General features: G+C 45.4%; 1 protein-coding gene and 1 pseudogene across 1 annotated transcript; both read right to left on the bottom strand.

Moving 5' to 3' along the window:
- Positions 1–22,509: 22,509 nt before the first annotated feature.
- On the bottom strand, positions 22,510–23,507 carry LOC123191743 (ras-associated and pleckstrin homology domains-containing protein 1-like; annotated as a pseudogene).
- A 1,887-nt stretch (positions 23,508–25,394) lies between these two features.
- LOC123185543 (snakin-2-like) lies at positions 25,395–26,314 on the bottom strand. The gene is made up of 3 exons (XM_044597410.1): positions 26,071–26,314; positions 25,905–25,977; positions 25,395–25,823 (listed from the first exon to the last, which is right to left on the bottom strand). Exons 1-3 carry the CDS (start codon positions 26,134–26,136, stop codon positions 25,639–25,641), a joined length of 324 nt encoding a protein of 107 aa, XP_044453345.1. The 5' UTR covers positions 26,137–26,314; the 3' UTR covers positions 25,395–25,638.
- Positions 26,315–26,667: the final 353 nt, after the last annotated feature.

Raw genomic sequence — 26,667 nt, 5'->3', positions numbered from 1 at the left:
ATTTGAGCCCCTAGTTGTGTCACACCCATGTGTTTTGCCTCTAAATTCAAAAAAATCTCATTTCTATCCAAGCTCGTTTACTCCTCTTATGCTTTTGCCCTTTGACCGTTTGACCGTAACTTTAAAAACTTCATAACTAAATCATACTAACTCGGAAAAATGCAAATAAGATATCAAAATGATCAGAAAAACATCACCTATATGTGCATGTCATTTGCATTCATGACAAAAGTGCTGAAAAATCCCTATCTCAGTTTGAGCTCATATGATGCCTTTTGTCATGAATGCACTTTTTTCATGAATGCAAATGACATGCGCATCCAGGTGATGTTTTTCCGAACATTCTGATATCTTATATGCATTTTCTGAGTTAGTATGAATTCGTTATGAAGTTTTCAAAGTTACGGTCAAAGGGCAAAAGCGTAAGAAGAGCAAACGAACTCAGGCAGAAACGAGTGTTTTTTGAATTTAAGGGTAAAACACACGGGTGTGACACAACTAGGGGCTCAAATGTAAATGTCCCAAAGTAAAATTACAGCGGCACTAGTAAATTTTACAGCGGTAAGGAGGAAAAGTAAAATTACATCGGTGCCAGTAGAATTTTATAGCGGTAGACGGTGTCAGTTTGGTTTAGCTTTAACCTCCGTCTCGGTCGATCGACCAGGGTGAAGAATTACTTATTCTTCACCCTGGGTCCCTAATAGACTTTATATATATATATATATATATATATATATATATATATATATATATATATTGTCATATGATTTTTTATGCTAAAGTAACAATTCAATCACAATTTCAAGTATGAATCAGAAACTTCACTGAAAACTAACAAACTATAATCTCAGTTATTGAAGCAATTACAATTTATCATAAGATAAGAAAGAGTCAATATAAGAGCTTTTCAGCAAGTCCACATACTCAACTATCATTTAGTCTTTCACAATTGCTAACACTCACGCAATATTTATGGGTATGAAGTTTTAATCGGACACAGAGAAAGATAGAGGCTTATAGTTTTGCCGCCCAACCTTTTACCTCATGGGTAATGTCAACAATAATAGTTCATGAAAACTCACATCCAATTAGCTATATATATTTGGATCTTTCCAACACATTGTGCTTGCCAAAGGATAAAATGTAAAAAGAAAAGGTGAAAATCACCATGACTCTTGTACGAAGTAATAGATAAGAATAAAAGATAGGCTCTTCGCAGAGGGAAGCAGAGGTTGTCATGTGCTTTTATGGTTGAATGCACAAAATCTTAATGCAAAAGAATGTCACTTTATATTGCCACTTGTGATATGGACCTTTATTATGCAGTTCGTCGCTTTTATTTCTTCCATATCACAAGATCGTACAAAGCTTATTTTCTCCACACTAATAAGTCATACAGATTTGGAGAGCAATTTTTATTGCTTGCAACAATGACAACACTTGAAGGATCTTACTCAATCCATAGGTAGGTTTGGTGGACTCTCATGGCAAAACTGAGTTTAAGGATATTTGGAAGCACAAGTAGTATTTCTACTTGATGCAAAGAATTTGGCTAGCATGAGAGGGAAAGGCAAGCTCAACATGTTGGATGATCCATGACAATATAATTTATTTTGGATGTAAGAAAACATAACCAATTACGTTGTCTTCCTTGTCCAACATCAACTCTTTAGCATGTCATATTTTAATGAGTGCTCACAATCATAAAAGATGTCCAAGATAGTATATTTATATGTGAAAACCTCTCTTTCTTTATTACTTCCTATTAATTGCAACGATGACCAAAACTATGTTTTTCAACTCTCAACAACTTTTATTCATCATACTCTTTATATGTGAAGTCATTACTCTCCATAAGATCCATATGATCTCTTTATTTCTTTTTATTCTTTCTCTTCTCTTTTATTTTTATCCCCTCAAGATCATAGCAAGATAGCCAAGCCCTTGAATCAACACTAATCTTTATTATATAGCTCACAGACTCGATTACATAGAAGGATCATAAAGCAAAAACTCAAAACTAGATCGTACTAAAACTTTATTCTACTAGATCAAGATATTACCAAAAGGATCAAACTAAGAAAAATGGTAAAGATAAAAGTGTGATGGTGATACGATACCGGGGCACTCCCCCAAGCTTGGCAGTTTCCAAGAAGAGTGCCCATAACAGATACTCAGTTCTTCTTTGTTGGTGGAGAAGATGATGCCGATGATGGATAGTCGCACATCGAGCGTAGGAGATCCTCCAATTTGCGGATGATGCCCTTGAGTACGATGATATGCTCCTTCAACACAATATTTTCACTTGTGAGATACTTGTTTTGAATGCGAGCTAACTCAATCATCTTGAAAGCTTCAATCTCCGTTGGGATAAGGAGATTATGATGGGATTGAAGAATGTCTTTGTCTTCTACCGCCGGAACTTGATCCCCCATGGCCTTCTTGATCCCATCATCTTTTTTGATCTCTCCGAGCTCTTCTCTCTTCAGCTCTATCTTCATTAGCCAAGCATCGTTGTCTTCATTGTTGGAGAAGGAGGGAGACGACATGATGCCTGGCCTTGACAATCCTGGCAGAAAACAGCTCAGAACAAAAACAGGAGATATTTGCATGGTACAGTGGTCAAAACCTTCGGGAGATTATATAATGATTTTTTTACTGACCAAAAGAAGTATCGTGCAAGAAAACAGAGTCCGGAGAGCACATGAGGTGCCCACGAGGCAGGGGGCGCACCCTCCACCCTCATGGAAGACTCGTGTCCTTCTCGGACTGATTCTTATTTTCCTATTTTCTTAAATATTCCAAAACGGAGAAAATTTGCTATTAGAACTATTTTGGAGTCGGTTTACTAACCGTACCACATACCTCTTCCTTTTCGGAGTCTGAAACGTTCTGGAAAGTGTCCTTATGTATTCCTCTGGGTTTACGGTTTCAATAACATTAGTTTCAACATTTATGGGATTACCTGAGATATAATGTTTGATTCTTTGACCATTCACCACCCTCGGATTTGTGCCTTCGAAGTTGTTAATTTTTATGGCACTGGAATGATAGACCTCCTCAATGACGTAAGGACCTTCCCATTTAGAAAGGAGTTTGCCTGCAAAAAATCTTAAACGACAGTTGTATAACAATACATAATCACCTACATTAAACTCACGTTTTTGTATCCTTTTGTCATGCCATCTTTTAACTTTTTCTTTAAACAGTTTGGCATTCTCATAGGCCTGGGTTCTCCATTCATCAAGTGAGCTAATGTCAAAAGGCCTCTTCTCACCGGTAAGTTTGAAATCATAATTGAGCTCTTTAATGGCCCAATATGCCTTATGTTCTAGTTCAAGAGGTAAGTGACATGCTTTTCCATAGACCATTTTATACGGAGACATACCCATACGATTTTTGTATGCATTCCTATATGCCCATAATGCTTCATCAAGTTTCTTGGACTAATTCTTTCTAGATCTATTAACAGTATTTTGCAAAATTAATTTAAGCTCTTTATTGCTCAATTCTACTTGACCACTAGACTGTGGATGATATGGAGATGCAATTATATGATTAACATCATACTTAGCAAGCATTTTACGAAAGCCACCATGAATAAAAATGTTAACCACCATCAGTCATTAAATATCTAGGGACTCCGAACCTCGGAAAAATAACTTCTTTAAGTATCTTAATAGAGGTGTTATGATCAACACTAATAGTTGGAATAGCTTCTACCCCCTTAGTAACGTAATCAATAGCAACTAAAATATGTGTATACCCATTAGAGGAAGGAAACGGTTCCATATAATCAAAGCCCCAAACATCAAATGGTTCAATAACAAGTGAATAATTCATAGGCATTTCTTGACGTCTACTAATATTACCAATTCTTTGACATTCATCACAAGACAAGACAAGACAAACTTACGGGCATCCTTGAAGAGAGTGGGTCAATAAAAACTGGATTGCAATACCTTATGTGCAGTTCTATCTCCAGCATGGTGTCCTCCATAAGCCTTAGAGTGACACTTGCGTAGGATCTGTTCCTGTTCATTCTTAGGTACACAACGTCTAATAACACCATCTATCCTTTCTTTATAAAGGTGTGGGTCATCCCAGAAGTAATGTATTAAATCATAGAAAAACTTTTTCTTTTATTGGTATGTGAAACTAGGTGGTATAAATTTAGCAACAATGTAATTAGCATAATCAGCATACCATGGAGCGGTACGAGATGCATTTATGACAGCTAATTTTTCATCAGGAAAGCTATCATCAATAGGTAGTGGGTCATCAAGAACATTCTCTAACCTAGACAAGTTGTCTGCAACGGGGTTCTCAGCTCCCTTTCTATCAATAATATGCAAATCAAATTCTTGTAGCAAGAGAACCCATCTAATAAGTCTAGGTTTAGCATCTTTCTTTTCCATAAGATATTTAATAGCAGCATGATCAGTGTGAACAGTTACTTTAGAATCAACTATATAAGGTCTGAACTTATCACAAGCAAATACAACTGCTAAAAATTCATTTTCAGTAGTAGCATAATTTCTTTGGGCACTGTCTAGAGTTTTACTAGCATATTGGATAACATTTAATTTCTTATCAACCCTTTGTCCTAAAACAGCCCCTACAGCATAATCACTAGTATCACACATAATTTCAAATGGTACATTCCAATCAGGTGGCTGAACAATAGGTGCAGAAATCAAAGCTTTCTTAAGTACTTCAAATGCTTCTACACAATCATCATCAAAGACAAAAGGAACATCTTTTTGTAAGATATTAGTCAGAGGCCTAGAAATTTTTGAGAAATCCTTAATGAACCTCCTACAAAAGCTGGCATGACCAAGGAAACTTCTTATACCTTTAATGTCCTTAGGACACGACATCTTTTCAATAGCATCAACCTTGGCTTTATCAACTTCAATACCTCTTACAGAAATTTTATGCCCCAAGACAATACCTTCATTAACCATAAAGTGGCACTTCTCCCAATTCAAGACAAGATTAGTTTCTTCACATCTCTGCAAAACTCGATCAAGGTTTCTTAAGCAATCATCAAAAGAAGTTCCATATACGGAGAAATCATCCATGAAAACCTCAACAATCTTTTCACAAAAGTCAGAGAATATAGCAGTCATACATCTTTGAAAGGTAGCAGGTGCATTGCATAAACCAAAAGGCATACGTCTATAAGCAAAGGTACCGAAAGGGCAAGTAAAAGTTGTCTTTTCTTGATCCTCTTTGACACAGGTATTTGAGAGAAACCAGAATAACCATCTAGAAAGCAAAATGTGTATGTTTGGATAATCTTTATAGCATTTGATCAATAAAAGGTAAAGGGTAATGATCCTTTTTAGTAGCTTTATTTAATTTGTGAAAATCAATTACCATTCGATAACCTGTGACAATTCTTTATGGGATCAGTTCATCTTTATCATTAGGAACAATAGTAATACCTCCCTTCTTAGGGACATAATGGAAAGGACTTACCCACTAACTATCAGCAACGGGATAAATTATACCTGCCTCCAAAAGTTTTAGTATTTCTTTTCTTACCACTTCTTTCATCTTAGGATTTAATCGTCGTTGGTGATCAACAACCGGTTTCGGGTATTTCTCCAATTTTATTTTGTGCTGGCATAGAGTGGGACTAATGCCCTTAAGATCATCAAGAGTATATCTAATAGCAGCACGGTGCTTCTTCAGAGTTTTCAATAGTTTCTTTTCTTCTTACTCTAAAAGGTTAGCACTAATAATAACAAGATATATCTCTTTCTCATCAAGATAAGCATATTTAAGAGTATCAGGTAAAGGTTTAAGCTCAAACATGGGATCACCCTTGGGTGGAGGAGGATCCCCTAGGATTTCAACAGGCAAGTTGTGTTTCAAAATAGGCCCCTGTTTAAAGAATACTTCATCTATTTCCCTTCTTTCGTTCATAAACATATCATTTTCATGGTCGAGCAAATATTGTTCTAAAGGATCACTAGGATGCATGGCAATAGAAGCAATACCAATAATTTCATCTTTACTAGGCAATTCTTTATCATGGGGTTGTCTATGAAATTTAGCAAAATTAAACTCATGAGACATATCCCCCAAACCAATAGTAACAACATCCTTTTTGCAGTCTATCTTAGCATTAATAGTATTCAAGAAGGGTCTACCAAATATAATGGGGCAAAATTCATCTTGTGGGGAACCAAGAACAAGAAAATCAGCAGGATATTTAAATTTCTCACGCAAGACATCAACATCTCTAACAATCCCAACTGGTGAAATAGTGTCTCTATTGGCAAGTTTAATTGTAACATCAATTTCCTCTATCTCAGCTGGGTGAAATATCATGCATAATTTCTTTATATAAGGAATGAGATATTGCACTAGCACCCATATCACACAAGCCATGATAGCAATGATCTCATATTTTAACAGAAATAATAGGCATGCCTACAACAGGTCTATGTTTATTTTTAGTATCGGGTCTAGCAATTCTAGCAGCTTCATCACAGAAGTAAATAACATGCCCATCAATATTATCGGCCAAGAGATCCTTAACCATAGCAATACTAGGTTCAACTTTAATTTGCTCAGAGGGTGTAGGTGTTCTAGTATTACTCTTATGAACAACAGTTGAAGCTTTAGCATGATCCCTTATTCTAACAGGGAAAGGTGGTTTCACAATATAAGCAGTAGGAACAACAGAATCATTATAAGTAATAGTCTTTTCTTCAACTTTAATAGGTGCAACTACTTTTACTTCAATGGGAGGATTATATTTAAACCACTTCTCCTTAGGGAGATCAACATGAGTAGTAAAGGATTCACAGAAAAAGCTACTATCTCAGAGTCAAGTCCATATTTAGTGCTAAATTCACGAAAGGTATCGGTATCCATAAAAGATTTAACACGATCAAACTTTGGGGTTATACCTGAGTCCTTACCTTCGCCGAGATCCCAATCTTCGGAGTTGCGTTTAATTCTTTCCAATAAATCTCATTTGAATTCAATAGTCTTCATCATAAAAGAACCAGTACAAGAAGTCTCGAGCATGGAGCGATTATCGAGAGAAAGCTGAGCATAAAAATTTTGAATAATAATTTCTCTTGAGAGCTCATGATTGGGGCATGAATATAACATTGACTTAAGCCTCCCCCAATCTTGAGCGATGCTTTCTCCTTCGCAAGGCCAAAAATTATATATATATATATATATATATATATATATATATATATATATATATATATATATATATATATATACGATCATGATGAACAAGATGCATAGGATAAAACCTCTGATGAAATTCCAATTTCAATCGGTTGTAGTTCCATGATACCATATCATCACATAGCCTAAACCATGTCAATGCCTTTCCCTTCAAAGATAAAGGGAATACCTTCTTCTTGATAACATCCTCGGGCATACCTGCAAGCTTAAATAATCCACAAACTTCATCCACATAGATTAGGTGCAGATCGGGATGTAAAGTTCCATCACCTATGAAAGGATTAGCTAGCAGTTTCTCTATCGTAACCGAAGGAATTTCAAAGTAAACATTTTCAGTAGGTTCAGTAGGTTGAGGAGCAACTCTTTGCTCTATTGGTCGGGGTGAAGATACCCCGAACAAGCCCCTCAAAGGATTATGTTCCATAGTAACAAGCGACAGTAAATTTCAGCACACTATATAAATTTTTCCTTACCAAATTCCACCTACCAAAGACGCTTCACTCCCCGGCAACGGCGCCAGAAAAGAGTCTTGATGACCCACAAGTATAGGGGATCTATCGTAGTCCTTTCAATAAGTAAGAGTGTCGAACCCAACGAGGAGCAGAAGGAAATGATAAGCAGTTTTCAGCAAGGTATTCTCTGCAAGCACTGAAATTATCGGTAACAGATAGTTTTATGATAAGGTAATTTGTAACGGGTAACAAGTAATAAAAGTAAATAAGGTGCAGCAAGATGGGACAATCCTTTTTGTAGCAAAGGACAAGACTGGACAAACTCTTATATGAAGGAAAACGCCCCTGAGGACACATGGGAATTATCGTCAAGCTAGTTTTCATCACGTTCATATGATTCACGTCCAGTACTTTGATAATTTGATATGTGGGTGGACCGGTGCTTGGGTACTGTCCTTCCTTGGACAAGCATCCCACTTATGATTAACCCCTCTTGCAAGCATCCGCAACTACAAAAGAAGTATTAAGCCAAACCTAACCATAACATGAAACATATGGATTCAAATCAGCCCCTTACGAAGCAACTCATAAACTAGGGTTTAAGCTTCTGTCACTCTAGCAACCCATCATCTACTTATTACTCCCCAATGCCTTCCTCTAGTCCCAAACAATGGTGAAGTGTCATGTAGTCGACGTTCACATGACACCACTAGAGGAAAGACAACATACATCTCATCAAAATATCGAACGAATACCAAATTCACATGACTACTTATAGCAAGACTTCTCCCATGTCCTCAGGATCAAACGTAACTACTCACAAATCATATTCATGTTCATAATTAGAGGGGTATTAATATGCATAGAGAATCTAAACATATGATCTTCCACCAAATAAACCAACTAGCATCAACTACAAGGAGTAATCAACACTACTAGCAACCCACATGTACCAATCTGAGGTTTTGAGATAAAGATTGGATATAAGAGATGAACTAGGGTTTGAGATGAGATGGTGCTGGTGAAGATGTTGATGGAGATTGACCCCCTCCTGATGAGAGGATTGATGATGATGATGACAATGGTGATGATTTCCCCCTCCCGAAGGGAAGTTTCCCCGGCAGAACAGCTCCGCCGGAGCCCTAGATTGGTTCCGCCAAGGTTCCGCCTCGTGGCGGCGGAGTTTCGTCTCGTAAGCTTGCTTCTGATTTTTTTCCCAGGACGATAGACTCCATATAGCCAAAGATGGGCATCAGAGGGCTGCCAGGGGGGCCACGAGGCAGGGGGCACGCCCAGGGGGGTAGGGCGCGCCCCCCACCCTCTTGGATGGTGGGTGGCCCCCCTCTGGTACTTCTTTCACCCAATATTTTTTATATATTCTGAAACGTGCTCCCGTGAAATTTCCGAACTTTTGGAGTTGTGCAGAATAGGTCTCTTATATTTGCTCCTTTTCCAGCCCAGAATTCCAGCTGTCGGCATTCCCCCTCTTCATGTAAACCTTGTAAAATAAAAGAGAATAGGCATAAGTATTGTGACATAATGTGTAATAATAGCCCATAATGCAATAAATATCAATATAAAAGCATGATGCAAAATGGACGTATCAGCTGGCCGGCCTCCCCCCTTGCTCCTTTATATACGGGGGCAGGGGCACCCTAGAACACAACAATAGACATGGTCTTAGCCATGTGCGGTGCCCCCTCCACCATAATCCACCTCGGTCATATCGTCGTAGTGCTTAGGCGAAGCCCTGCGCCGGTAGCTTCATCATCACCGTCATCACGCCGTCGTGCTAACGAAACTCTCTCTCGACACTCAGCTGGATCTAGAGTTCGTGGGACGTCACCGAGCTGAATGTGTGCAGATCGTGGAGGTGTCGTACTTTCGGTACTAGGATCGGTCGGATTGTGAAGACGTTCGACTACATCAACCGCGTTGTCATAACGCTTCCGCTTACGGTCTATGAGGGTGCATAGACAACACTCTTCCCCTCTCGTTGCTATGGATCACCTAGATAGATCTTGCGTGTGCGTAAGATTTTTTTTGAAATTACTGCGTTCCCCCACAGTCAAAACTTTTGTGTGGAAAGTGTTACATGGAGCCATTCCCGTCAAATCAACTCTGATGAATCATCATATTGGGACGGACGACCGGTCTCCAATCTGTCATGAGCACCCAGAAGACCTGAAACACTTTCTATTTGAATGCGCACCAGCAAAAACGATGTGGTACATACTAAAACTAAAACAAGCAATATGAGATGCATGTATTGTAGACAGGTCAGGTCCAGCCGTCTTGGAGGAGTTGTTGGATTCCTCAACGAGTCATTACCTTGATCTACCTTATGTAGGGATTGCGGAGGTTGTGGCGATCGCAACATGGTACATCCGGTGGATCAGACAGACAGTCACACACAAGAAGAGGACACCCCAACAACAAATTGGAAGTTATCTGTTATGTCCCTATGCACAAACTTCACCAAAGCAACTCAGAGTAGTTAAATGGATAAAAACCAGATTCATGTCAAGTTAAATTAAATTGAATGTAGATGCCTCGTTTCATTTTGAAGAGGGGGAAGGGGCGACGGGCACGGTTATCCATGACAAGATTGGCAATTTCCTTGCGGGTGCATGTTTTTATGTTCCACACTTGTCATCAGCCACGATGATGTAAGCACTGGCAATGAAAAAAGGCCTTGAACTGGTGGCATCTTTGGGCTATCATCAAGTCGTTGCTGAATCTGATTATTTAGAGGTGATTGAAGCTTGCAAAGGAGGACAAATATGGTGGAATGAAGAAGCTGCAGTTTATGCGGATTGTGTTGATATGGTGACGGAAATAGGAACAGTTCAATACTCGCACTGTCTCCGGGAGGCCAATAGTGTCGCACATGAGATAGCAAAACATAGTTATGGAAATCTTTTATCTTGTAATTGGGTAGATGATCACCCTCCTTTTCTTACTGAATATCTCGTGAACGATGTAAGTGTGCTTATTTGATTAATAAAGTAAGCCACGATAGCATTTCCTAAAAAAATGCGGGAGCTACTTCTCGTCAGCTGTTTGAACCTAAAGAGTCGTAGGAAGTGTTGAATTTTGATTACGCGCGCTGAACTCAGTCAACACACAAACTCTTTGAAGACGGGTTCTTATTATTAACGCAGTCTTCTTTCAAGTTCGCAAAACAAACAAAATGCAGTCCTCTTTCAGGATTTCTGTACGCAGTGGATGACCTCCCAGTGCCCGCATAGGGCGACGGAAAGCTAGCAAACACGTACTGCCCGTGCACTTCGGCCAGGTCAGGTGCTGGGACGTTGGCATTTTTTCATTCTGCATTTTAAACTTAAAAACTATTCACATTTTTTGTTAAAAAATTCTTCATAAAATCAAAAGAAATATTAGGGACTCAACAATGTTCCAATTTTTTAACCTTTTATGTATTTTAAAAATCAATGCGGATTTCAAATAATGTTTCCGAAATGTTTACAAATATAAAAATTGAATTTAAAAGTATTTTATGATTTAATATAATATTACTAAATTTCCAAAAAAATACAAATTTGAAAAAGTGTTCACAAATCTGAAAAATATTCCAAATTTCAAAAAACTCAACGATCAGACGGTTACTAACTAGTCAACCAACCAACCAGCAAGATGGAAGCGAGCCAGGTGCTTTGGTTGACAAGCATGGAAGAGAGCTGCTATTCGGCGCTCTTAGCACCGGCTAGCGCTGCTGGCACTCGCACGCGATGCGTAGCAGCCAGCCCAGCAAATACAAAGGTGTCGCCCGTTTTCACACTTGGCTCGCTTCGATCTCGCTGGTTAGTTGGTTGACTAGTTGACGGTCTGACTGCTGAGTTTTGAAAAATAATCATAAAAATGAAAAGATAAATTTGAAAAGGGTTAAAATTTTAAATAAAATTCACAAAAAATAAAATTTTATAAGAAAATGGAAAACTGGCAAATGTTCGCGAATTGAGAAAATTACAAGATTTTGGATTCTTTTTGCAAATATGAAGTTCACGATTTGGGAAAAGGTTCATGAATTTGGAAAATATCAAGAAAGCTGAAAAGAAAACAAGAATTTGAAAAAAAATGACATGCTCAATGTTCATGCATTAAAAAATGTTCACGGATTTGAGAAACAATAAAGGAATTTGAAACTTCCTCAAAAACAGTAAAACAAAAAAAAGGAGAAAACAGAGAAAAGAAAACAAAAAACAAGTAGAAAAAACCCCGAACAGAGAATGGCTACAAAACCCAGCACGAAAATGTGGAAAAGAAAAACATGACCGGAAGTATACGGCCCGCACCAGCTACTCCTAGTGTACGTGGGAGGGGGGGGTGTATATCTGGTTCACCGGGGCAATTGGTGCTACCGGTGCACCGATGCCCCGTTGCACATTTAAAAATGTTTGAAAAAATTCATAAAACATTTAATGCATTGACACAGCAAGAATGTATATTGTCACAATTCAAACCAAAATTTGAAACATTACTCGAGATACAAAAATGGCAAATTTGACACAGAATAGCACATAACACAAATTGGGCTTCGGTTTTGGCCCATTAATACATTGAATCAAAATTTCTATTTTTGTATCTCGAGCAATGTTTCGAATTTTGATTTAAATTTTTGTGAAAACATACATTGATGTTGTGTCGATGTAGTCAATTTTTTCAAATATTTTTTAATGTGCAATGGGGTCCGATGCACCGGTAGCACCAATTGCCCCAGTGCACCAGATACGCCCCCCCCCCCCGGGGGGGGGGGGGGGGTGCCTCGTGGTGTCGAATAGGGAAAATGTATTTTTATGTCAGGTTGTAATGGGCAGGCCCACTTCTCGTCGCTCACTTGCTGACTTCGGGGTAGTTCGCACGCTTTGGGATCCTCGCTCGCTAGTTTTACTTGTTTTGTCCATTTGTTTTTTTCTTCCTTTTTTTAATCTTTTCCATCTTAGTTTTTTTGGTTTTCTTTGTTCCTTCAACCTTTTTTCTGTTTTACTTCGTTTTTTTCACCTTTTCCCGTTTATTCTGCGGTTTATTGGTTTTTTATTTTCCTTCTTTGTTTTTTTCTTGTTTGTTTTCATTGGTTTTCTTTGTTTTTCATTGAACATTTTTTGTATGCATCAAGAAGATTTTTCATATATACGTTTAAAGTTTTCTAAATACATTATTTATATTCTTCCTAAGTTATATTTTTATAACTACTTTTTTCCAGGCACATTGTATATTTGTATATACACATTGCATTTTTTAGAAATATGGAATTAAAAATTTTAAAAATATATTTTCTTTCTCTTTTGTGCATAAACATTGTACATACATCTCGAACATTTTATCTATAGAGGTTTAACATTTTTAGGACATGATTAAGATTTTTTGAAACATATATATTTTTCATGTCTACTTTTCTCCATAAACTTTGTAATTTTTTTTACATCAGGAACATTATACGAAAAGGTGTTTAATTTTCTAAATACATGATTAACGATTTATAAAACATATATTTTCTTTGTTAACTTTTTCATGTACATTTTATTATACATCAGAAACATTTTTTATATACATGTTTAACATTTTCCAAGTACATGATTAACATTTTTGAGAATTTATATCTTGATGTCTACTCTTGTCCTTACACATTTTCCACTTTTAGTATGCATCGGAAACAAATTTTTTCAAAACACATTTAGTAATTTTTAATTGCATGATTAAAGTTTTTCACAAACTTATGTCATATGTTTTTTCGAATATAGATATTGAGAATATTTAAAAGTATAAAAAATAAAAAAAAAGTAGGCAAAAAAAACTTAAAAAGACGAGCCCTTTCGAGAGTTGTGGTCTCCCCTCGCCTGCGTGCTATATCTCGCTTTACACGAGATCGAAGCTGTCTCGCTTCAGGCATAGCACTAGCGGGCGCACCCAATAGACTTGGACTCACTCGCGTTAGGTTAGGTTTTCTTCGGGTTTTTATTTCTTTTTGTCGTTTCTTTTGTTCTTTCTCCGGTCCTTTTTTTTCACGGGTTTCCTTCTGTTTTTCTTTTTTCTTTGTTATAAATTTTACTTTTTTTGCTGGTTTCTTTGTTTCTGTCTCATTTTTAGGTTCTTTCTTTTCCTTTTTTGCATTGTTTTTCATCCAATTTTTTGCCTTTTTATTTTTAGTTTTCTTTCTCATTTTTCAGGTTTTTTCTTTCTTTTCCTTCTTGCATTGTTTTTCCTCCAATTCTCTTGTTTCCTTTTTCTCTTTGGTTTTCTTTCGTTTCTTTTTTTCTCTGTTTCAGACACATGTCTACATTTTTTGTTACACGTTGTACATTTTTTCTTAAACGTAAAGAACTTTGTTCATACATGCATGAATAGGCCTTCAGATTTGATCTTCTCAGAGCAAGAAATTCTGGTGGTAGAAAAATCGTGAAAAATGGTACGCGGAGTTTCAGGATTTATAGGTGAAAGAATCAGCATAAGGCGGTGCGAGGGGGGCCCATGCAGCCACCCCACGTAGTGGGGGCCTAGGGTGCCCCCTGGCTTCTTCTGGTGCTCTCTAGAATCTTCGTCTTCTGAAAGATCTACGTAAATCCCCACGGTATTTTGAGATCCGTAAATGTGAATTTTCTGAGAAGTCAAAAACTTGTAGAAAAACAACTGGCGTTGGGCACTTAATTAATAGTTAGTCAAGAAAAATAATATAAATTTCTATAAAAATATATTCAAAAGTGATATTATTGTAGCATGAAAAAATAAAAAATTATAGATATACATGAGAAGTATCAACTGCCACAACTCCGTCATTCCCGACTGGAAGCCGAAAGTACCCCAAGCCCGCACGAGGCGGAACAATTGCCCCACCGCAATCTGGCATTATGCCATTTTCCTTCCGCAGCTTTACCTCGAAGAAGTTGCTTTAGAGGCCAAAGTGCGGGGTCATCCCCAAGAAGCACTCATACAAAGTAATGAATCGCGTAAGGTGTGGAACCCCGTTCGACATAATATGATGGAACTGGTTGCCGCAGTAGTGAAGGCTCCATCGAAGGATGCAATGAAGGGGAAGGGAGAGGTCACAACACAGAAATGAAGTATGGGTCACTCTATGCCATCCCTCAGTACATGGACCCCGATTGGCCGGCTCTGCAGCTTATTCAACTATGGCATGTGTCGGGTTGAATTATGTTGGACATGTATTCTGCACTATCGTTAGGTGGTGCGGGGTCATCACTTCCCGGCTCCAGGTTGTTGGCCACTATTTTTTGGATGTCAGTGACCAGTTAGGAGGTTGTTGGGGAGGCTGCTCTTTATAGGTTGCTTGTCTTCTTGGATCCAACTGGTCTTTGTGTCAAGGGCGCAATGTGGTCCCCATATTGCTTATGCGAAATACTTATTTTTGTCGATGTAAGTTCCAGAAGTAACTCACGAATGCACACCTTCATACATTTTGAGTTTAAACATCGTGTCCTACCTTCCACGCAATCTTAAAAGTTCTTGGTCGAATTTTCTTAGGGTTTCTTTCCATGAGCCCTTCTTTGGGAAAAACACTTACCAATTCCAGGTGGCTCTCACTACTAACTAATTTATCAAAAGAGACTAGTGAAACCTCCCTACTGCTATTTCCCATCTTCATTTTTGTGACACCTGTCAAAACTAGATGAGACATCAATGAAGTAAAACGGTGGGATGCTCAACAGACATATATGGAGAAATGACTAAGGTACGATGCATAAGCCAACATGCGAGGAGGGGGAGGAGGGTTTATATGATGAGAAAGGCAAGAGAAAAGGCGAAAAAATGAGCAGGAAAGGGCAAATTAATGAAAAAAACATTTCATTGGCAGCCAAAGTGGGTAATCATTGCTACATGCATCTCCGTCGCCTTGTTTCGGTGATATGACGGGTTTTTCATTTCTGGCAGCAACAAAAAGGGTTCCTCGTCCCCGTCGACAACGGAAAAAAACATACTTCTTTTCCATGGGCAACGAATAAGGCTCTTCGCCTCTCTTGAAAATGAAAAGTTGGTCTTCGTTGGTGACGACAAAGACAGGGTGCTATAACTGTAATTTTCGAAATTGCGATTATATTTTCAAGACTTCATAAAATGGAAGTTATATTTTTTTAAAGAAATCCGCAAGAAAAACCGTAGGCCAATAACCGTAGGAAAAAGGACAGATCCTGATTTTTCCTGAAAGGGGGTTAGATCGTGCTGAAGTTTCGAAAAAGGACCAAATCAGTGAATTTGGACTCCCATGGCTACCATGCCTTCCTTTTATCTTGAGTAAGGCCAACTCCACCGCGCGACCCTATCCTATCCGTCCCCGTCCGTTTGGGGTAAAAGGGACAAATGAGACGGCCCAGCGCGCGGGCGCAAACGGATTTTTGTCCGCTTTGTGTCCGCTTTCGACCCATCCCCGACCCAAGTTTGCGCCGTTTTTGGGGTGAAACGGACAGCGCGCGGACAGGTGGGACGCGCGCGCTTGTCCTCCCCTGACCCACCTGTCGGTGGGAGAAACCAACCCCCCCCCCCACACGCCCATTTGGCGCAATTTCCCCCAAACGCTCCCACGTCCCTCCCGCCGCCCCCTCTCTCCCCCGTCCATGGCCGACTCCCCTCGAGTTCCGGCGGCCTGGCCGTCGACCCGCCACAAAGGTGAAGAAGAAGGCACCAAGGAAGTCAAGGTCGGAGTGCACGCCGGAGGAGATCACCAAGTTGAACGCGGAATCGGCGAAGAGGAGGGAACGGAGAGCGGTCGTCAAGGTCAATGCCGCCGCGGCCAAGTTCGACGCCCATCGCGATGAGCTGGAGGCCGCGCGGCGCAAAGCCGCGGCCGACGAGAAGGACCTCGTCAACAAAGCGCACGCCATCCTCATCCTTGGCATGTGCCGTCCGGCCGGGTTCCCTGCAACGGTCGTCGGCCCGGCGAGCACAGGCTCGTCGGTCGCCCGACCTACGCACTTCCAGTCACCGACGTCGCGCACCGCGCCCATGTCGCCTGGCTTGCCTCCGCCAAGGCACGACGGCCAGACCCGTTTCTCGGGGTCGCCGGACGTGGGCTTGTTCGTGCCGTCGACACCGCGCCCCGCGGCCGTCATCGACCTCAACTACATGCCTGGGTCCAGCAGCGGCGGCCGGCCGGCCATCGAGATGCAAATAAAGCAGGCATGGGCACCGTTCACGGGCACCATGTCGGCCCCCCGCGTCTTGTTTGACGGAATGCCAACCCCAATGCCAACGGTCGACGACCCCTTCTACAACCAGTACATGGAGGACGTGATCTTCGAGGGTGGGCATGCCCGTACCTACGACCTCGAGGAGACCCAAAGTCAGGATGGTTGTGCCCAGTACGTGCCCGATGAAGAGGCCGACGACTGTGCTGACTACAACCATGGTGACTCATGGCATGAAGACGATGACATCTATGTCGAAGGTAATGGTGATGAAGAAGAAGGCAATGACGTTGATATTAGTGGCGAGCCATTGTTCATCGACGAGCTCACCCAAAGAGCGGAAGCACAAAAGAAGAGGAAGAGCATTCGCACGGGTTCATACACACAAGATGAGGACAAGTTGATTTGCCAAGTTTGGATGGAGATTAGCCAAGATCCGAGGACCGGCGCGCAAAAAAAGGGCATTATTTTTTGGACGAGAGTCCACAAAACATTCCATAAAAGGAAGATGTTTGAGCCCTACCAAATTACAAGCAACCGTGGCATCGGCTCGATTCAAAAGAGATGATTGTTCATCCAACAAGAGTGCAACAAGTATTGCGCGGCATTTGAGAGCGTTGAAGCACGACCCGTGAGTGGTCTCGGCGTTGGGGGCATGGTATGCTCTCCTCTTCCTAGCCCTTTCCTTGCTACGACGATGAGACTTCTGGCCGTGTATATGTTTGCATGTTCACCTATTGTTGATCATGTGGTGTAGGCATTTCAATCCTTGGAGGCATTCAAGGCCCGGCACAACGACAAGCCATTCACTCTAATGTATTGTTGGACGATCATCAACAATTGCCCTAAGTTCAAGGACCAATACCGTGAACTACAAAGGAAGAGAGGACTGAAGACGGCCAAGTTCGCCGGAGGTGGAGATGGCGAGGCGTTGAAGAGGCCGAGGGGCAAGACCAACTCCAAGATTGATGGCATACGTGATGCCTCATCCACGGCATTGCATGACACTTTGCATGGTATGATGTCCCAAAAGGATGTGAGGGACGAGAAGGAGCGGCAAAGCAAGGAGGAACAAATCAAGCAATACCTAGACCTTCAAAGAAAGAAACTTGAGATGAAGGAGGCGGCCAAGAGGAGGAAGATCGACATGGAGGAGGCGGCCCAGCAAAGGCAGCTCGACATGGAGGAGGCGGTATGATGAACCGGGGCCGCTGGCCTGAACTAGGGCTTGGCATTTGAAACGTTGCTTTTGGCTTTTTAAATAGACACGGATAGGATGAAGCAAATGGATGCGGCCATGCCCTGAGCGCACGGCCACCGCATCTCAGAACACGCCTCGACACGATCCTAAATTCCTATCCAAACGGACAGAATCCGGACAAAACAAACATTCGTTTGGGGTCGCGCGGTGGAGTAGGCCTAACAAAGTACGCGCAATCTTGGCTAGAGCTCCAGCCCCAGAGGACACAACTCGGTGCCTGGAGGTTGGTGGTGTTACTGTCACGTACGGTACCATGCACCCGTGCGTGCTATGATCACATACCTTATCTTCTCTATGCAAGTACATGTCTGTTAGCTCGAGAGTCGAGACAGTACCGATGCACATGCACGCTTGCATGCACAACCAAGAAATGAAGCATATATGCAGGCCTTGCAACACGACAACGCATGCGACAGACGGAGTAAAGAGTGGCAGACACAGCTCACAACAGATGGTTCATGGCATGGACTTTTTTTTTGAAACGGAGGCAAAAGATTTGCCTCATATATTAAATAAGGAGAGAAGAGTTTGTTACAACATACACCCAAAGTGCGGCATGACAATTATTCTCGCAATAAAAAGGACCCTAACTTCTTTGCCCCGGCAGTGATCCAAAGGTTTGCCTCGTCGACGATGGTGTTGAGTAAAGTTGGCGGAGGTGCGCTCTTATGCCGAAACATTCTTGCGTTTCTCTCATTCCAAATGACCCATGAGACAAGCATGGTGATCGAGGCCTTCACTTTTCGGTTGGTGGTGCCCACGGTGCTCATGCTCGCCCACCATGCCTTGACTGAGTCGTACGAGCTCCACGCAGACGTGTCCATGTCGTGTATGAGAAATTTCTGAATAACCAAATTCCATAGCCTCAGCGTGAAGCGGCACCGGAAGAATAGATGGGTTCCACATTCTTGCACACCCCCGCACAAGGGGCAAGGGCCACAATTTGGCCAACCTCGCTTAGCCAGTCTGTCGGCGGTCCAAATTCGATCTTGCAGCGCGAGCCAAGCAAAGAACTTGACCTTTGGTGGGGCCCAAGGCTTCCAAACCATTTGGTCCATGGGGGAGAGGACCAAACCCAAAAATTGTGCCCTATAAGCAGAGGCCGCAGAGTAATGCCCAGAGTCCGAGTGTTTCCATATTATGTCATCCTCAGCAAGCTCGTCAAGATGCACCTCATGTAGAAGCATCCAAAGGGTGAAAAATTGGGTTACATGTTCGGTGGAAGCAACCGCAGGCGGCCTGATTTTGAGGATCCACGCGTTTTCCTTGAGGGCCTCCCGTACCTTCCAATGTTTCCGCGATGAAGACTCGTAAATGAGAGGAGCAATGTCCTTGGGCTTGCACCCAAGAAGCCAAGGGGATTCCCAAAAGGGTGTCCTCGCCCCATTCCCAACCTTGATTGTGGTGCAAGCGTAGAAGAAGTTGAGATCTTCCTTATCACACGGGTTACCTCTCCCAACCCACAATTTTGTTGACTCCTTCCATTCATACCAAGGCCACCGTAGTATCAAAGCCCGCGCGAACTTATTGGTGTTGAGGACCCCAAGCCCACCATAAGCAAGCGGCCGACTGACAATGTCCCAGTTAACCTTGCATTTTGCCCCGGTTGTCTTGTCTGACCCGGACCACAGGAAGGCCCTCTCAAGCTTGTCAATGCTTTAAAGGATGGTAGGCTGTATGACAAGCGGTGTGATGAAGTAGATCACTTGGGAAGCAAGCACCGACTTGACAAGAGCCGCGCGCCCAATGATGGTGATGTTTTGGCCCTCATATGTTGTCAATCTGCTTGCCACCTTGTCCACAAGGAATTGCAAGTCAACGAGCTTTAGCTTCCAGACAGAGAGTGGTAGACCCAAATATCGCAGCGGGAAGGAGGCCCTAACAGCCGGCAACCCTTGGGTGATGCGCCCCAAGTCAAGGTTACCGCACCAAATCGGAACCATCGAGCTCTTATGGAAGTTGGTGCACAGACCGGTGACATCCCCAAAGCCTCTCAGAATAGTCGCAAGGTTGTCCACATCACTTTTGATCGGAGCTACAAACACAGCCGCGTCATCCGCATAAAGGGAGGTACGCACCATGACCCCTCTCCCTCGGAGCTTATGAAGCAACCCCTTTCTCGTTGCTACGTCAAGGATTCGTTGTAGAGGGTCAATAGCTATGACGAAAAATAGTGGAGAGACAGGGTCCCCTTGCCGCATGCCCTGACCGTGCTTGATGGGAGCACCAGGTACCCCATTCAAGAGGATCCTCGAAGATGAGGAACATAGGAGAGCCGCAATCCTCTCTCGAAATTTGTTTGGGAAACCTCGCCTCCGAAGGAGGTCAAGCAAATACTCCCATTTGACGGAGTCAAAGGCCTTGCGAATGTCCAACTTGAATAGGAGAGAGGGGGTCTTGCTCTTGTGAAGGCGCCGCGCGAGGTTTCAAACATACATGAAGTTGTCGTGGATGCTTCGTGTTTGGATGAAAGCACTTTGAGTGTTGGAGACGAGGGCATACATGTGCGGTCCGAGCCTGATGGAAAGCACTTTCGCAATTATCTTGGTGATTCCATGAATGAGACTGATAGGCCGATAGTCGACAATGCTCTCCGCCCCATCCTTCTTGGGAAGCAGTACAATATTCGCAGAGTTGAGCCAGTGAAGATTTGTTGTGTGGAGGGAGTCAAAGCTTTGAATCACCCTCATGAGGCTGTGCTTAATGATGCCCCAACACTTCTTGAAGAAGAGGCCAGTGAAGCCGTCCGGCCCAGGCGCCTTGTCACTAGGCATGCTATTTATCGCCTTGATGACCTCCTCCTCGGAGAAGGGAGAGTCAAGCTCGTGTAGGTCATGCGACTCCAGGTTGAGTTCCTCCCAATTGAAGTCCTTTGTGCTCGCGCTTCCCCTTTTCATTATATGCGAGAAATGCTCGTGAATTATTTTTTCCTTGGCCTTGTGCTCCGTCACCCACCCTTGATCATTCATGATTCGGTGAATGTGGTTTTTCCTCCTTCGCGCATTAACCCGACGGTGAAAGAACTTGGTGTTGGCATCACCTTCTCTGATGTTTGTGATTCTGGCACATTGCTTCTTGCGTGCTTTCTCGAGCACGGCCAGGCTTATTACCCTTCTCTTGAGCCTAGCCCGAAGGTCAAGCTCCTCGGGGGAGAGCAGCCTTCCCTCTTGAGCAATGTCGAGGCGGAGGATCACCAAGAGGGCGGCATGGAGATGGACCTTAGCTTTAGAGAAGAGACCCCTACTCCATCGAGAGAGGCGCATCGCTATTTTCTTTAGCTTGTGAAAAAGGATAATGTGTGGCTCGGTGTGCTCAACGGGCTCGACCCAGGCCTTTTGGATCACATCATTGAAGCCGGGCATAGAAGTCCAAAAGTTCTCAAATTTGAAAGTTTTAGGCCTCCTAGGACCCTTATCCTCGGCGAGCAAGAGTGGGCAATGGTCGGATAGGGACGAAGAAAGTGCATGGAGCATGTGGTCGTTGAAGGTGGTGTCCCACTCCGCATTGCAAAAGAAAGAGTCAAGCTTGCTCAGGGTTGGGTTTGCCCTCTCGTTGCTCCAGGTGAACCTCCTATTCTGGAGGTGGATTTCTTTAAGCTCACAACTATTGAGAGTTGCACAAAACCGGTTGATTCGACTGGTGTTAACATTCCTCTTGTTTTTATCCCTTGCCCGATAAATTTGGTTGAAGTCCCCGGAGGCGATCCAAGCGACCCCAACAGGCGGCTTCTGGCTAATGAGCTCGGCAAAGAACACGTCCTTAAGCGAGGGGTCGGTCGGGCCATAAACGGTTGTTATTTTAAATCTGACGCCCGAATCCCTGACACAAACCATGGCTGAGAGGCAGTAAGCTGTACAGGTGATGTTGGACATCTCCACCAAGATATCATCCCAGAGAAGGAGGATACCTCCCCTCGTACCATTTGCCAGGCGTTGCGCAAAGTTGCGTAACCTATGACCCCCCAAAAAAGCGGCCGTGAACTGGTCGATATTGTCAAGTTTTGTCTCCTGAAGACATACCACATGGCAGGAGCAGGAAGCAATGGTTGCGTTGACCGTGGACTGCCGATCCAGGCAGTTAAGGCCCCTAACATTCCAGCTCAAGAAATTAATTGGTTGAGCTAACATGATTTAACCACAAAGACCCTGGAGCATATGCACATAACATGAGCAGAGAAACCATAACAGTACTTGGCATAATGGTTGGAGCAGCAACATTGTGCTTGCACCCGGTTACAGTAGCGGACGCCATAAGTTGGAGAAGCAACTCCATAGACTTGATACAAGGTGTGTAGCTAGCACGCACACAAACTTCTACTCTAGGGATACATTGGACCCAGTACGCAGACACCCCTGGACATGCATTTGGTTGTACTAACATTTGAACAAGATCAGTCCCAGGTTTGAGCAACAACTACTTAGGTTGCAGCCTGCTGCAGCTCGGCCTGCTGATCAGCCCTCTCCAGGTCCAGCGCACCACCCCCGCCATGCGCCAGCAGGGCATCCTCCACAGCGTGCGCATTATCGTTGTCGAGCTTGAAAAGCCACCTCATGGCTGTGATCACCTCCGGAGACAGGTGCTCTTTGAAGCGTTCCGCGAAGGCATCGAGGGCCGCAGTAGTTACATCCTCACCATCCTTCACGATGCCGAGAGAGCGGCAGACCAGAATTTCTGCCGCTCTAGCCACCGGCGTGGCCCTGGGGTGGCTTGCCGCCCGCGTCTTCTGCAACGAAAGAGCGCCGCCAACCCTGGAGATAGTCACACCAGCCATGGTTTTCCTGCGCGCAGCAGGAGCTCGGGGTGGTGTTGGTGCAGGGGTGGGTGTTGGCAGGATGGCTTCCTGGCGATCTTCAAACAGGGGTGCAAGGCACTGGAGGCCGACCGCGCCACCACCACCAGCAGCAGCCCTACGATACCGCACAGGCGAGGGAGTGCGGCACAGCAGCCCACATGACAGCAGGGGCGGTGTTGGGGAGGCCTCAAACCCCGGAGGCCTGGAAGGCGATGGAACAGGCAGCAGCAACATCGAGGGCGAGCAGAGCTCGAGCAGCGCCTGGCTTGGCATGTCCGGCACGAGCATAGCTGACCGGGCTTCATTCCTCATGGACCTTGGAGACGGCAAGAGGACAGTAGTTGGCGACGGCGGAGGCGAGACTGGCGGCATGAGGCTCTCCTGAGACCGACGCCGGGCAGCGCTTGGCGAGGGGTGCCGCGCGATGCTGCGCCCGTGTTCAGCATCTAGCGGCAAGGTCAGCAGGGGCTGCATCTCCAAGACACGGGCCGCGTCCGCGCTGGAGGAGCCGGAGCCCAGCAGGACGGCAGGCTTGGGCGGAGCTGCATCAGCAGCGCGGCGACGGCTGTCGCGGTCACGACCAGCATCATCCCGGCGGTCCTCGCGCCCAGCACCGCGACCATGGTCCTGCGAGGCGTCTCGCGGCTGCCTGGAAAGGCTGCGCCTGATGCGCGTGCCCCACCCATCCCTGTTGCGCGAGCCGTCGCGCCCCCTACGGTCCCTGTCGTCACGGCGCCTGTCTTGGTCTTCGTCACGGTCACGCCGGTGGTTGTTGTCGGGGCGGGAGAGGCGCTCCCGCGGGTCTCAGGCCTGTCGTTCGCCGTCGACGATGCCCTTCGTGAAGTTGTATCCCTTGGACACAATCCTGGGGCCTTGCGTTGGGTCCTCGTGGATGGAGAGATGGATGATGACCCGCCGCTCCCGACCACGCCGACCGAAAGCCGGTTGGTCGCCCGCACGTGCCGCCAGGGTCACCCAGTTGACACGCAGGACGTTGGCTGGAGACGCAGTCCACGCCCAGATCGCCAGCACCTCGCAATCCGTCTTGAGCCTCGAGGCTGGTTCGATGTAGTCGATGGAGCAGCCCTTCCCAATGGCCTGCGCGACGGCGGGCTCGTCCCACGCCTGCAGCGGGAGTCCGTCCAGACACAGATGAACATGGTGGACGAGGTCGACGCTCCTGGAGTGAGCTTCCAAACTCCAAGGGCAAAGTTGCAGCCTCGTCTCGCGGAACGGCAGGCCCCGGCGCCCCGTCGCGTCGACGCAGTGATGCTGGTGGAAGAACCTGAGGAGGTAAGCCTCCGGGAAGTGCTTGACAACTGAGACGTCATCCGTCAGAGCGCCCAGCTCGAAGGCGATGGCTGCGCCAATCTCCTGCGTGCTTGCCGCAGGTCCCTGTCAAGCCACGCAACCATCGCATGCGAGCCCAGCAGCGCAGCCTCCTGATGCATGGCCGGCGACCCGTGGATCACCGTGAACACCTCCGTAGGCCTCTGCGAGTGGTCGCCAGACCAGGCCATGGCAGGGACGAGGCGGGGCGATGCCGTAGGCAGGGGGCGGCGGCTGAGCGGCGCACGCACTGGGGACGGATGCAGAGGACGCATGGACGAGGCACCCAGACGAAGATGCGGAGCCGGTTTGTTGGAGCAGAACTTTGCACGGTGGCCTGGTTGGAAGCAGCCGCGGCAGACAATCTGGTTTCTGCACTTGGCTTGGCGATGGCGGGGCATAAGGCAGCGAAAGCAGAGATGTTTAATCCACTCTGGAGTGGGCTGGCGGGGCTTCAATGGCGCGTCTGGCAAAGCCGTCCAGCGCGGCCGACGGGACGCGACGGTGACCCATCCCCCCGCGTCTGCAGCCTCGAGCCCCGCGGGCGCCGCGCGCGTTGAATGCGCATCCAGAGCACGGCCGCCCACGCCTTGGACGACCTCGGCCCAGCTACTCGAGTTAATGCGCGCCCCCTGGCCAGCGGCCACTGCGAGAGCATTGAAGAGGGGGGCAGCTTGCCTGGACTCGCCGCGTTGCAACTCAGGAGGCGTCTCCGGAACCACGGACACCTCATGCGGGTCGCGCGGTGGCCGACCAGGAGGCGGAGGGGGAGGGGTGGCTAGTTCCCGATCCAGATCTCGATTCAACACAGAGAAGGGCCGTTGCCCAATAGGCCGGGGGGAGGGGAAGCCCCAGAGCAGCGAGGGCGGGGCAAGGCCTAGTCGCGGGAGCCACGGCGAGCCAGATTGGGTGGCCAGCGGCGCCGGAGCGGCAGCCGCCAGGGAGGGCTGGTGGACTACGGTGGTGGGGCGGCGGCTATCGCGAGAGCGCGAGCGGGGACGAGCCATTTTTGCCATTTTGTATCCGTTTCTTAGGCAATTAACGTATATGGCATGGACTTGGACTGCAACGGATAAGAACTCTCTTTTCTTTGAATGAGGGACGAGGGAGCGGGACGCATGAAGCGCCAACTTTTCATCTCAAACAAAGGTGACGTATACGGCTAGCAAGAGAACCATGCATTCACCACATAAACCTCCGGATGGGCTTTATTACACGAGAAATACGCCCACCTACGGGACAACACGTACTTACTCTTTACACAAGAACACACCAGGACCAGGTTCACCAGCTAGCTAGTGCTAGTCTAGTCAACACCGTTCCTTCCACACTAAGACGAAATCACGAAGGTCACCGGTAACACTAACGACAATCATGAGCAAAGCTTAGCTACTCTACTAAGATATTTAGGTTGGCTGAAGATATTCAGGGGCACTTGGTCTTGTTGCCGTGCGTGGTCCAGTCGGTGTAGCACTTGCCGCAGGTCTCCTTGTTGCTGGCCGTGCCCGCCGGCACACAGCGGCACACGCTGCAGCACTTGAGGCACGCCCGGCTGCACAGCTTCGACCGCGAGTTGGCGCTGCACCGCAGGTTGCACGCCCACCCACAGTCTGCATCACACGCCATGGAATGAACGAGCACATTTTCTCTCATCTGAAATACGTACTCCGATCATAGGGCAGATTTGATACCTTTAGAGGGGTCTACGATGTTGTGGGGAGGAGGCCCGAGCGGAGCAGCAGCCGGAGCAGGAGAGTCGGCAGCCTATCCACCACCCAGAGGAGAGGACAAAATCAGCCATGTATATTGTATGCATTGTCGCATTGAGTACTTAGACAGAAGGCACCCTTAACTTACCTTGATGGTGCTGAGTAGGAGGAGAGACGCCACCAGCGCGGCCACCGCAAGCTTGCCGAGCGCCATGGCTCCTTCCTCTCGAGTCTGAAGAGCTTTCCTGAGCTGTGTGGTCTCTTTGGGTTGGGTCTGTGTGATGGTTAAATAGAGCAAAGCTAAGGGTTTAAACACTTTACAGGCTTGCGCTGTGGAAGGGGAAGTGATGGGTGGTGGCCAGGTTGGCTCCTTGCAAGGGCGTAAATGGTCTGCGGTCGCGGCAGTGCAACTGCACTTGCCCAATGGCCTTTGACGCGTACCACCACCGTTGCCTGGCTGAGTGGCGTAAATGGGCTTAATTCGCCCTGCTCACGGGGCGCCACACCTGCCCTGCCCTGCCCTGCCCTTGATTACAGATAGATAAACACACGGGCTACCCCGATTGCGTTCTGTATAGCACACCTAGGATTCTCTCCACGTCCACGATCGTGTGGAAATTTGGTCCTCCTGTCAAGCAAGCCTGCTGTCGTTGAGGCCTGGGCCGCACGGTGCGTCGTTTGATGAAGGGTGAGCGAGACAAGGGAATAGGACGGGGGAGCAGAGCAGAGTGGCGGGCGTACGAGC

This window comes from Triticum aestivum, chromosome 2A, assembly GCF_018294505.1.
Source record: "Triticum aestivum cultivar Chinese Spring chromosome 2A, IWGSC CS RefSeq v2.1, whole genome shotgun sequence".
Lineage (NCBI taxonomy): Eukaryota > Viridiplantae > Streptophyta > Magnoliopsida > Poales > Poaceae > Triticum > Triticum aestivum.
This window is presented reverse-complemented; position numbering and strand designations above follow the sequence as displayed.